Below are 13,765 nucleotides of genomic sequence, written 5' to 3'. Positions count from 1 at the left end.
TATATTCATCATTCAAAAAGGTTAAGTGAAACTGCAGGTATAAAAACCATAAACAAAGCAGCGCTTGCTTACCGTTTTGAATATCAATCATGTTGATTACGTTCTTTATTCTACTCCACTTATTATGAAAATATTGCAGTGCAGTGGAATGCTCTGGTAAGATGACGTAAAATCAGAACAGCCTTCTGTCTTTCTTTGCTCGCTTTCATCACTTTTGCTCTTATTTTTGTGCACTGACTCGTTCGATAAACTGAACAGCCAATCAGAGTTCTGTTGGAAATCTCAGAAGCGGAGACCAGGAGACTTGGTTGTATCTTCAACAGGATTCTTTTATTGAGAACTTGTGTCGCTGCATCAAGTCTATAATAAGGGAGCTGTACATTTTATTTTATAGGCATTCATTGGGCAGTCCTTAAAGTGTTGACTTTACACACAGCCTTAGAAGTGACCAGATCTTAAAACAAAGCATCTAAAAACAATACAGAATATTATCCTTGGTCCTGAAACTCCAGAAGACCTATCTCAAAAGAATTCAAACAACAGGATCAAAGGGTTTGACAACCTTATCAGGGGTTTGAGCACCATCTGATTACAAGCACTATAGACATTGTAAACATTCACACATAGTTTGACTCTCAGCGGGAAAATCAAAGACTGACAAAACCCCTTCACTGTAAACTATATTGAATCTAATCAGTAAACTGATGTCATCATGTTCACATTGAATGCCCAATATAATGTAGTTCACTTAAGTTTTCATGTGATGTTATGTCAGGAACGTAGGATCAGCAGATCTTAAACAGATTCTTAAATTTGTAATCCCACAGTTCTCTCTCACTGACAGCCCGATGCCGATTCTACATGTTAAATCAGCCAAAAAAAAACCAGACGGCATCCAATTAGAGCCAACAGTGCAGAATTCACTTAAAAAACTAAGTCAGTCTACGCTCAAAAACAGTCCGACATTGCCTTGCCTGCCAACTGTCGGCTTGGTGTGTCCCTGGCTTATGTGTTAAGTTCAGATCAGAGCGGGTGTGAGACTGGGCTTTTCAAACCTACAGTAAAACACATTCAGGTTATCAGCCAGCTGTTGATTCTCCACAGATCGTGGGGGCGGTGTCTTGTACTTGATGTTCCACAGGCTGGTCCAGACTGATGCTGGATCGTTGGCTGAAAACCGTTTTTTAGCTTTTCAGAGTAGCTTCTTTTAGCTACTCTAATCTCCTTTGTCAATGTGTTTCTGGCCTGGTTGTACTGGATTTTGTCCCCACTCCAGTAGACATCTTCTTTGGCATGATGAAGCTGTCTGAGCTTTGCTGTAAACCATGGTTTATCATTATTGAATGATGAAAATGTCTTAGTAGGGATGCACATATCCTCACAGAAACTGATATATGACACTTTCTGTGAGCTCATCCAGATTGGTGGCTGCAGCTTTAAAAACACTCCAATCAGTGCATTCGAAGCAGGCTTGTAAATCCTGCTCTACTTCACTAGTCCATCTTTTTACAGGCCGTATTTACAGGTTTAGATGATTCAAGTTTCTGCCTGTAGGTCAGTATAAGATGAACTATATAGTGATCAGAGGGCCCCAAAGCTGCACATGAAACAGAGTGATATGGTATGGGGTTATTGTGGTGCAACAGTGGCCCAGTATATTACTAGTGTCTCTAGTGGGATATGTAATGTGCTGTCTGTATTTTGGCATTCACGGGAGAGATTTGCTTTGTTAAAATCCCCAAGAATTATTGTTAGAGAGTTCATTTCAGTTATTTTTTTCAGCCAGCTGTTGCAGCGCTGCGCACACACACAAGTCTGGAGGGATGTACACATTCACAAGAATGAATGAGAAAAATGAATGAGAATGAATGAGTAGAAACTAAGGTTTACAATTAATGAAGAGTGCCTCTAAATTAGGACAGCACATCTTCTTCAGCATTGGTACGTCTGAACACCATCTTTCGTTAATGTAGAAACTAGGGGTGACACTGAATAGTCGACGATTCGATGCTTCGATAGGAGGAGCCTGATTCGACTACCAATCTCACAGTCGAATCTTTGCAGAGGTGTTATGAGACGAGATATGGGGGTGCTCAATATCTGATTTTACATAGACCTACCGGTTTTCTCCCAATAAGTTAATATACAGCCTATTATGATATTGCTATAAATAAAAATGTATGGATTAAATCTTTAACAATGTCTGGGATAAGAAAATCTAAAGTGTAGAATTGGATGCACTTAAAAATGGTAAAAGATGATCCAAAAAAAGGAAGATGCAAGTTGTGCCAACAACTCATATCCTACCACTCAACAACGACAAACATTGTGGTGCACTTCTGCCGACCAACGTTAACGAGCTGACTAGCGCACTATTTGAAAAGACTCAAACGGACACAGGCAGATCGCGTGAAAGACTGTTTTTTTTTTTTTCGATCAGGTAGGCCTACAAGTGATTTCTAAACATTTCAGCTGGTTCTAATTTGATTTTTGGATGCTGTGAACGTTTAGCTAAAAAGACTGCCACTCCAGTTTAGCATTTATTGTCTCTGCAGTTAAAAAGACAAAGTTGACAATTCTGGCTATAGGCTACTTTTGTTATTTTAATAATTTCTTTAATTTTAATTTATTTATTGATCACTCTGGGTTATCTAATTTAACTATTTGTGGCTTGTGTTTTGAATGTTCCCCTGCACTTCAGGCATTTTGCACTTGTGACTTGATTATGACTATTTCATTCTTTTTTTTTTTAAATTATTTTTATTTATTAGAATGGTATATTCTGTTCTAATTTAATTCTGTAAATTAATTAGATTGTTTTTCGGTGCATCGATGTTGCGCTAGTTAAAGCATGCTCACACTGGCCAATTTAATTTGATTTTAGCCTTTCAAAGTAGCCTATATTCCTTTGGCCTTGAGCGCGGAAGGAGTTAGTGGACTGCTGTTTTTCAAGCACCCACCCCGCTCACACATATATGATTCGACTATCAGTCAACTATAGGCAATCTGATTCGAATCTTATTCGACTATGTAAATCTGTAGTCGGGGACACCCCTAGTAGAAACACAATCCACCGCCTCTTGTTTTCCCCATTAACTCTGTGATGCGATCTGTTCTGAACAGCTGGAAGCCCAGCAGATGTAGCTTGTTTTCCATAATAGCTTAATTGAGCCATGTTTCAAAAGTCAAGAATTTGAAAAGTCCTTGCTTGTGCGGGTGAGGAGAAGAAGTTTGTCCATTTTGTTAGGAAGAGATCGGAGATTCCCGAGATGAATACTTGGGAGCACAGTTTGGAAGCCACGTTCACGGAGTTTAACCAGCGCGCCAGTGTGTTTCCCCCGTTTGTACTGAACACACGTGAGATACGGAATCTTTGACTTTGTGGGGTCCTTTACTTGGATCCCACAAGGACAAAATCTTTCATATGAGGCTAAATGTTGACTCAATATACTATCGTCCTTCCCTATTTGATTATATGTGTATATATATATATATATATATATATATATATGTGTGTGTGTGTGTGTATATATATATATATATATATATATATATACATATGAAAGGTCAATGAACAACATTTATGAATTGTGTGTGGCACAAACTTGTTCATTCAACAGAATCTTTGCTTGGAGAAAATTACCTGTTTGATTTTGGCCAAATTAAAGTCCCCCTGAAATCAAAATTTAAGTTTTTTAGCTTTTAATATGAATATGTTAGCCTTAAGGTTATGAATAAGCTGGTATGTTCCAAAACAATGACAAAATTCACATTTAGGAGATATAAGCATTCAAAACTCACTTCTGTTGAAATAGATCACAGATTTTCATGACATCACATCGCACTTCAGCTTCTTGTCAGATCTTCTGTCCAATCAAATGCTCTCTAGAATCTGAAGTCCCGCCCCCTCCTAACAGACACTGAAGCTGCGGCTGAAATCGGTCATTTGTTCACACATTTAATAGTTTCTATATGGTGAATGGCACATAGTGCACTATATAGAGAATAGGGAACGATTCAGACAAATATGCTTTCCATTGGTGCGAATGAAGTCCGTTTTCGCGTAAGTTTCAAGTGAACTGCCGCAGTGTGAGCACAGTCTGCTGCTCTGGTCCAGAGACATGAGAGCACAGAGTGGATCGTATCCGCAGACCGCGAGTCGGCTCAGACCAAAAAAGGTATTCGACCCATTCGAATTCTGCAAAGAAAGTTGTATTTTAAAGTGATATAGAGGACATTAGGAGGAGAAACGGTTAGAGATTAGAAGGAAACAGAGGTTTTACCGAGTTTAATGGCTCTGGCCGAGCTGTGGTATAAACAAAATGCTATTGGCTATTTAAAAAAGCTGTTCAATATGTCCCGCCCTGTCTTACTGTTTCAGTTGAAATTACGTCAACACATTGAATGCTGCGTGTTCCAAGACACTTCAAGGGGCCTTTAAAGATACATTGTCTAGGAATTTGCATATGTGGCGCAGACTACATTGAACAGGTCACAAACATTTTAAATACATTTGTCCTTAGGTTAAAGAAAACTGAATGTTTTGGATGGCTACCTCTCAGTTTAGTATACTTTGAAAATCAACAATTATTAAACACATTTATAGGGGAATCCAGATTTAATGGAAAAGGAAGCTGATGTGCATTCTAAAAAGCAAAATAATGTATCTAGAATTTAAAATAATATTCACTCATCTCTTTTCTTAAACAATGCCTAAAAGGGTTGAAATGTGATGTTTATCATTTTATAAAACTTTTTGTTTTGAGGATGTTACCATAGACATGGAGTATTTACAAAAACATATTTAATTAATTTGAAGGAATTTTTTTTTTTTTAAAAAATCGGTTTGAATAAATGATTCAATTACTCAATAATAAATGTCACTTGTTTCATTACTGGATAAGCAAATCTTTGAGCAAATCTTTTTAATGAATGATTCAATGACAAGTACATCTTTAACAGTCACTTTTAGCCACCTACCGGTGTAACAATGTAATTGATACAATCTTTATTTGAAGCATCAAGTTACTTTCAAAAGGTGATTTACTCTATTTTGTTCACTTCCATTTGGGATGGGGGACTGGTTGTCTCCCTCGGTTGCAAGGGCGTAGCTTGGGTTTGTTCCCTCCTGAGGTTTATTTATTTGTTTGTTGCTTTATTTTTGCAAAATAATTGCAAAATTATTTTTTTTTTTAAAAATCGGTTTGAATAAATGATTCAATTACTCAATAATAAATGTCACTTGTTTCATTACTGGATAAGCAAATCTTTGAGCAAATCTTTTTAATGAATGATTCAATGACAAGTACATCTTTAACAGTCACTTTTAGCCACCTACCGGTGTAACAATGTAATTGATACAATCTTTATTTGAAGCATCAAGTTACTTTCAAAAGGTGATTTACTCTATTTTGTTCACTTCCATTTGGGATGGGGGACTGGTTGTCTCCCTCGGTTGCAAGGGCGTAGCTTGGGTTTGTTCCCTCCTGAGGTTTATTTATTTGTTTGTTGCTTTATTTTTGCAAAATGGTCCACACATGCAAAGTTGCTTGATAACACAACTGCAATAAAGTAACAGGCTATAGTTAACAATCGCTTGTTTACAAAGTGCTATGGGAATTCAAACTATCTTTACTTAAAATTTTCTTATACTGAACATGTAAATTTCCTGTAATTTCTTGGAATACAGCCAGGTTTTTCCAAATGGGCATATCTGTCATATTAGCAGAACACATTTTACACACAAGAAAAACCAATGTTTAGTCAATAATTCAAGAAGGTCCATACAATAAAACGTGATAAATTCTAGTAAAGGTGGTCACAAGAAGTTTAAAAAGCTTGCAGGATCATCATCATGTTTTCTCCTCTTTTCATCCGTCTCTTTAGTGGCTGTTTTTAGATCATATTTGACTTTTTCTAAGCTATAGCGTTTTACCACATTCTCAATAGAATTCAAATGGGTTGCACATTTTATCATAGGAACGGCTCGCACAAATCTTATCACACTTTTGGAGTGAGCTGGTGAACACGCCTAGGGTGATTCGCATGTCACCATAATACTTATAAAAGCTCCGAACGTGCGATGTATACAATTAATTAAGCCTGATTCTCTGTTTCGTGTGGGGGTTACAGTACCAGCAACATGTGAGAAGTGCCGGTACGCAAGAAACAGCGACGGTACGTTACATGTTAAAATATAGCTAGAAGTGCCAGTGCGTACCGGCCCACTTAGAGCACTGAGTAAGATTGCGTGGGTGTTTGAATCCAGATCGCGATCTTTAATGATTAATCATGCAATTTTAGTGCGCTGTTTTGGTGCTGAATTCGTATCGTTTTTGTAGGCTATTGAGAGAATAAAGTACAGAAATCCCTTCATTTCTTTAAAAAAAATCAAACCAATTTGAACTGGAACGCCGTCCCCCCTCAAAATTTACTTCCCGGACGCCGTCCCCCCACGTTACCCCATACAATATGCATGTTATTTTTTATTTAGTACTGTCCTGAGTAAGATATTTTATATAAAAAATGTTTACATATGGTCCACAAGACAAAAAAAATAGCTGAATTTATAAAAACGACCCGCTCAAAAGTTTGTGAACCCTTGATTCTTAATACTGTGTGTGGTTACCTGGATGATCTACGAACATTTTTTTTTTTTGTTTTGTGATGGTTGTTCATGAGTCCCTTGTTTGTCCTGAGCAGTTAAACTGCCCAATATTCTTCAGAAAAATCCTCCAGGTCCCAAAAATTCTTCAGATTTCCAGCATGTTTTGCATATTTGAAGCCCTTTCCAGCAGTGACTGTATGATTCTCAGATCCATCTTTTCACGCAACGTATGGGCGTTTTTACAGGTTTTGCAAAAAAGATTAGCGTGATGGCACATGCTAGTCAATGAGTTGAATCAACTTCACAGTAACTACATAAATTTATCCACTAACCATTCAGAAATGTCCAGTTGCATTCTAAAAGTTGTAACTTCTTCCTGAGTCTCTCCATCAGTGTCCGAGTCCGGTTTGAACAATGTAAGGCTGAAAACCTTTACTGACAATAGTCATTTTGGCTGCGTGAGATTCTCCAGATTTTGTTGTTGTTGAGCAACCAAATTGCGAGCTGTTAAAGCTCCGCCCTCTTTTGGAAAGCTGCCGGGAGCAAGTAGTGCTCTCGCCGGGAGCAGTAGCTCATTTGCATTTAAAGGGACACACAAAAATGGCATGTTTTTGCTCACACCCAAATAGGGGTAAATTTGACAAGCTATTATAAATGATCTGTGGGGTATTTTTAGCTGAGGCTAATTAGCATATTCATAGATCTGCATATATTAAATGAAGCAAGGGTGTAGAGTTACATTCAAGCTATTTTAAGGCTTTAAGAATTTTTTTTTTCACTGGAAGAAACATTTAAATATGTCATTTTGGTGATCAAAGATGAGTTTTAAGACATTCATCTTTGTGTGCTATTTTACTGCAGCCACACGTGACAGAACGCGTAACCAAGCAAGATGTTCTTTGCACCGTTTTTTTCCCCCAATGGATCTGCCAGCTCTCCATCTACTCTGCTTGGAGCAGGGAGACCGTCCACTGGAGAACCACACCAGGGACTTTATTAATAAGCATGCCTGACTCATTAACCGGACCACTCATTCTGTCTTTTTCTACACCAGCCTGAGCGAGTGGTACACTGGTGAGAGGCATGCCTTCCAGTGGACGGGCCTAAAAAAGGACATTGTCGCTTATGTGGAGTGCGTGCTGGTGCATAATGACTCAGCATTCACCGTCTGTCAAGAGGAATATGACACCAGCACCACTCCTGACCCAAAATCCAGCCATCAACCATGCCCGCGTTGGAGCAGCAGCCACAGCCCACCGCTAATTTGAAGGCCAAACCCTCCACGAACATCGAGCCAAAGTAAACCTTAGTGGCTGATTTCATCCCGGAGTTCGAGTCCAACGCAGAATCAGTCAAGATGTGTGAGTCAGCAGCAACATCCATCATTGAGTGCAAGTTGGTGGAGTTTGTGGGGATGGAGTGGAGCCCTGTCCACACTCCCGCTGCTGAGGTAAAGTGGCCATTGGTCTCTGAATATATTGAGGAATGTTTGGAAGAGGTTTCCCCCAGAGTCACCTGTCCCTACTGGTTCTGTCAAGCCTAAGATCTCCTGCATCTTTTGTGTGCCCACCCAGCCTCCCTCTCCCACCTCCTCCTCAAAGGTCTATCAGTTTTCCAGTCCTGCCTTCGCTTGGTTCTGTCAGCCCCTCAGCTGGCTCCATTCTGTGCTGCTAATCCACTTTGGGTCTTCCAGGCCCCAGCTCGGTCTCGGTCAGAGGACCTTCAGCATCACCCTGGCTTTTTGGCTCCACCCTGGTTCCATTTTTCATCTTCTCCGCCTCAGTGACTTGTCCCCCTGGTTCCACCCCAGGTCTACACCATGGCTTCTCCATACATCGGCTCCACTGTGGACCTGTTTTGCTGGTCTCTGGGTCTTCTCATGCTTTTAGCTCCTCCCTGGCTCTTCCCACGCTCCACTCCCCCATGGACTGTTTTGTCTGTTTTTGCTTTGCCCCTCTCCAACTCCAGTTAACTGTCTAGTTAACTTATGAGTTTTTCGTTCGGTCCTCATTGTTTTCTGTTTGCCAGTTTCTCCTTGCCTTGTCTGTTGCCCTAGTCATTAATTGAGTTACCCAGGTGTTGTGTGTAATGTTAACTTTCTCAGTTCTGTGTTCCGTATTGTCTATATCAGTGGTTCCCAAAGTGGGGGTCGCGCCCCCCCGAGGGGTCGCAAGATGATTTCCAGAAATCAAAAAAAATTTTTTTTAAATGATTAGAAATAGCATATTTTATCAATAATTGTAACTACTAAAATACTAAAAATAGTAGTTAAATTAAAAACAAAACTATGCAAATATAAAAAGCCATCAACCTTTCAATTTTCCTTCCCCTCGACCGTGACTCCTGAGGTGATTACGACAGATTAACGAAATATTAGCAACAGCATCATTTGCAGTAGGTTTATTTACTGTACCATGTTAAACATTCCGACATGTGCACGTAGTTTTGGCTTTAAGTAGCTTTAAGTTTTGGATATATTTTGTCGAAATGAAACATTGGTTAATATCGACCAAAGACAGCACAGGGAGGCCAGCGGAGGAGAGTGGAGAAGTACCACCGTCATGCTTTTGCAGTACATATGCAGCACGCGCTATTGAGCTTTCACAGATGCCACGTTTGCAGTGCGTAACTGATCCGTGGCTGTTTATCACAAACACATTTACTTATTTTTATTTCAAATCCAAAAGTTGTTACTGAACATGGCGTGTCAGCATTGCGATTCTCTTTGTATACACTATATTTCATAGATGTCACGTTTAAACGCACCACATTTAAACGTTTTATTAAATTCATTACTTTATATTTATATAAAATAATACTTTAATACTTTATAATACATTTAAACATAAGCAGAAAAAAACAGGCAACTCTCATCTTTTCTTTCCTTTTAAATCTTTTTACAAGAAATCCCTCAGGTCATAAAGAACTTTGTTTTTCCACCTTCACGAAGAGACGAGTGCTATCCATTGTCTCTTTGTTCACCTAAATACCAAGTAAGGTGTCATTTTCCTTGCTTTACCCAAGGCAAAAAAGCCAGGTGTTGACTGTAACAGAGACTTTAAATTACATGCATCGATGGAAAAATTACTAGTTTTTCGCATCAATACATGTTTATTTTAATGCGAACAGTGCGCTATCGTTTTAATTCAGCGTGGTGCAGCACAGCGAAGCAAAAACAGACTGTATGTAAATGATTGCTGCACTGCTGCAGACGCACCGCTCCTGGAACGCACTGCCGGACTGCATCCGTGTGCAGTGTGAACGCTCTAATCCATTAATATGGGCGCACCGCATACGCACTGCAAACAGAGTAGGCCTATGTGTGAAACAGGTGTTAAGCCCTTTGCACACTGAGTCCGAAATTTTCGTATGCGTTTTTTCGTATTCGTGAAAACGTCTCTCAAAATGTATGCCACGGATGTGAAAAATGCAGAAAATCGAACCTGATCTGAATTTTTTACGGGCGAAAGTTTCGGAGGCAGTGTGCAAATGTGATTGACATAACGTGAGGTCATATTTATTTTTTAACGTGCGAAAATTTTGCATGCGAATTTCGGATTCAGTGTGCAAAGGCCTTTAGTCGTGTGCACCATTGCGTGCAACAATTGTATACTTTAACCACCTCCGAAGATAGTGGAGGTCGCAAGTCACTGGCATCGTTATTTTGGGGGTCGTGGGCTGAAAAGTTTGCGAACCCCTGGTCTATATTGAAGTGGCTGTGTCTTCCTCTTCTCCTGTGGATTATTATATTAAAGACTGTTTCCTTTTGAGTCATTCGCCTTCATGCGCTATTTTACTGCAACCACACATGACAATGTGAAGGGGGAGGAGAATTTATATAACAAGTTATAATTAATTATAAATATTTGGATCATGTAGCTGAATTAATATTCCAATCAATTAACCTGTTCGGCCAGCAAAAACTCCATATTGATCGTCTATCATCTCTTCAGAAAGGATACTTTCCGTGGCCACAGAAAAATAACGCTTAGCATGTAGCTGTGATCACAATCATTAAAATTGACATTGGTTTATAAGCAGATCAGAATCAACTCTCAAGAATGTGCACAAAAGTTTTATTTAACTAGATCACGAACACATAGCTAGACTAAACACGCATACACACAAATCACGCATACATAGGAAATGAGAGAGTGGAAGTGAATGAAACCGTAGCATAATAGAAGAATGGCACTATAAAAAGAGTCATTTAACGAGCTGAAAGAACCCCTTAGTTTCTCATTATAAAGCACCTTTGTTAACAAAGGAGTTCACAACTGTTTAGTGTTCAAATGTACGATACTTGCAAATGCCTTAGCTGTTGAAGAGCGTCTGGATATACAGTCTTGGGAGAAAATCTTGATGGTTCGGTCGGAAGGTGCTGAAGTTGTAATCAGTATCTTCTGTGTTGAATGAAGAAATGACGATGAACTTGCGCTGTTAATTTGACTCTGTTCTGGTTGCGAGAGTTGCGCATGGTTTGCTGATAAAGCTCAGGGGCCAGGTGAGGTCTCACATGAACAGCAATCAGTAGAATTAGCAAGAACAAGAGCCAGGAGGGAACTTTGTGTTGGCTTTTAAGTTCCAAAGAGGTCATACCTTTGAGTTTTGGCTTGACCAATGAGAAAGGTGCAATTCTCAAGTGGGAAGGTTCCTTTATTTGAAAGTGAACTCATTTGCATGAGGGGAGTAAGCTAGCAGTTTGTGTCCATTTATACTCTGATAAATATAACAAAAAATGTACAATGCATTCTATGAGATGGTGATGTCCACCAAAGTGAGAGTCATTAAATGACAAGTATTTTGATATGAGACACCATCTAGATGGGCTACATTATCTAGGAGTTCTATCATCAGGCATTCATAACACTATACAATATCCACACAGTAATAATACATAAAATGTACTGGGGAAATGCATGTTCATTTAATTAATTTAAGCAAATTTGTCAGTGATTTAGTGGAAAGGATTCCATTTCTATGGGCTGAATGTCTGATTCTTGTATTGAGGACAATCAATGTCCCAAGTGTCTTTGACTTAGTGGGGAAGCCAGATATTACAGAGTCTACATGAGTGAGGGCAGGGTGCGATTTGTAGGGGGGGATGGGGGGGATCTGGTCTATGTATCCCCGCCTCTGCTAAATTATTTTTATCCCCGGTGGGGATAAAAAATATTACCCCCGGGTGATGCTACTCCTCAAACCACCAACAGAGCATATAAAATACCAAAAATAAAAATATTTTTTAAAACATCGGCAAGTAAAACGCTGCATTTATATAGAACTGTCTCTTTACGACCACAACAAACGGGACATTTTTCAGACGCGCATTCCAACTTCGCCTCAGCGCCAAATATAGATACACATAGGTGAGGATGAGGGAGCTTTACTTGAACAACAGTACGAGATGTTGTCAGGCTATGTCAGTAAAACTCAGAAAAATGAATATGACTGTCCAATCAGCCGTTATACTGTGCTCGCGGCGTGCACTCTAGAATTGCATGCGCAAACGCAGCGGTGCGCACTGCACATTACTTTATTATAGCTTAAATAAAGCGCAAATGAAACTAAGAGCATGCACCGTTGTTCTTCTGTTGTAAATTAAGTCATGAAATTACCAAACATGTGATTAAAGCTGCCTCAAATCTGTGCATGCATAGGCTATTTGTTGACATTGTTTTAAAGCAATTGTTATCCAATTTGTTGGCCTTAAAACGTCTTAAAATGCACATGTCTACACCAAGGAAATCAATTTTTTTTCGGGGGAGCATGCCCCCATATCCCCCTAGACTAGTAAACTACATTTACTTCAATACTGCTAATACTAATACTTCAAAACTCAAGGTTAAATCAGAATATTTATTGTAAAAATGTTTCTGTAACAGGCAGCTGCCAAAAATTAGTATATGGCTCCACTGTGGTTTGTGATTTATTTTCAAAAGGGGAAAAAAAAAAAAAAAAAAAACTTTTCAAAACATCTCCCCCTCTGTTTTTTTCACAAATCGCACCCTGGGTGAGGGGTTCTGAAGATTAACTTTTACAATTGTGTGTTTGATCGATCAAGTCATTACACTCAGTAAGCTTTCTCCATCCTCGATCCTCCCCTCCTCACAGTAAAATTTGACAATTGATATGTCCATCATGGTGGACTTGAATTGGTTTCTGGGTCAAAGAGGATGGAGAAAATGAATATGCACAATTTAGGAAATGGGAAGCACCCATTATCTCTCTTTAAAAATTAAAGTGCCTCTGGGTGGTGCCTCTGTCTCGTTGTGTTTATTTCTAAGTTAGCCTGTAAAGTTTTTATTACCATATTATATTAAACTTTGATACACAGCTTTATTCATCTACTGAGGCTAAAATATCTAACTGATTAATTGGTGATTGTGTGAAATAATTTTTTTAATGTTTTTTCCTTAGAATGAAGAAGTGCAGTTCCTTGAGAATGAGCTGCAGAACCAGAAACTGAAGTTCTCAAAGCTGAAGAGCTTCACCAAAAGCCTGCTGATCGCTGTGAAAAACAAAGACAGAAAGAAACAGCAGGCAAGGAAACATAGTTGGGTTAAACATTTAGACAGCAATGAAAGCCATTAAAGAAACAAATCTTGATCAGTGTGTTTGTCTGTGTTGTCAGGAGCTGTTAGCCAGTCTACCTCAGAAAGTGAATGAGGACTGGGACCTGGGCCTGGAAAACCACAGCAAGTCTGGCGTAGAGAGGCCCACCATCCAGAAAGAGTCCTCTGTATCAGAGGAGGAGGGGGACACAGATCAAATGAGACTATAAATGCAGGGCAGCTTCCACCTCTTCTGTTACTCACATGTGCCACATAGTGCCTGTGGAAATAAACCAATAATTGTTGGACCCCACAAGTCATTTTCTATAGCATATCAGACTGCCTTGGCCAGGTCCAGTACTATCAAATAAATGCCACTAAGTCAACACAAGATCTGTCTTATTATTTTTATGATGACTGGAAGCATGAAATGTTCTAATTAGGATAATAAATAAGAAGGTTCAAACAAGCAAAGTGCTGTTCTGGGGTGTGTTTCCAAAAGCCAACCATGGTCGCAAGTTTTGTCGTTAGCATTACAGTTTAAGACCATAGTTGGCTAACGATGCTTTTGGTAAACGCACCCCTGAATGTTAGCATGCCTGCG

The 13,765-nt window shown here is 39.2% G+C and overlaps 1 protein-coding gene across 6 annotated transcripts in view; it reads left to right on the top strand.

Moving 5' to 3' along the window:
• Positions 1 to 13,552, top strand: part of hdx (highly divergent homeobox) — a 41,190-nt gene extending 27,638 nt beyond the window's left edge. For all 6 annotated transcript variants that reach the window (XM_051860358.1, XM_051860359.1, XM_051860356.1 and 3 more), the window contains 2 exons: positions 13,028 to 13,150; positions 13,242 to 13,552. In XM_051860358.1, coding sequence (XP_051716318.1) covers positions 13,028 to 13,150; positions 13,242 to 13,391 — 273 coding nt within the window. In that variant the 3' untranslated portion in view covers positions 13,392 to 13,552. The remainder of the gene's footprint in view (positions 1 to 13,027; positions 13,151 to 13,241) is intronic.
• Positions 13,553 to 13,765: the final 213 nt, after the last annotated feature.

This window comes from Ctenopharyngodon idella, chromosome 14 (assembly GCF_019924925.1).
Source record: "Ctenopharyngodon idella isolate HZGC_01 chromosome 14, HZGC01, whole genome shotgun sequence".
NCBI classification, from domain to species: Eukaryota; Metazoa; Chordata; class Actinopteri; order Cypriniformes; family Xenocyprididae; genus Ctenopharyngodon; species Ctenopharyngodon idella.
This window is presented reverse-complemented; position numbering and strand designations above follow the sequence as displayed.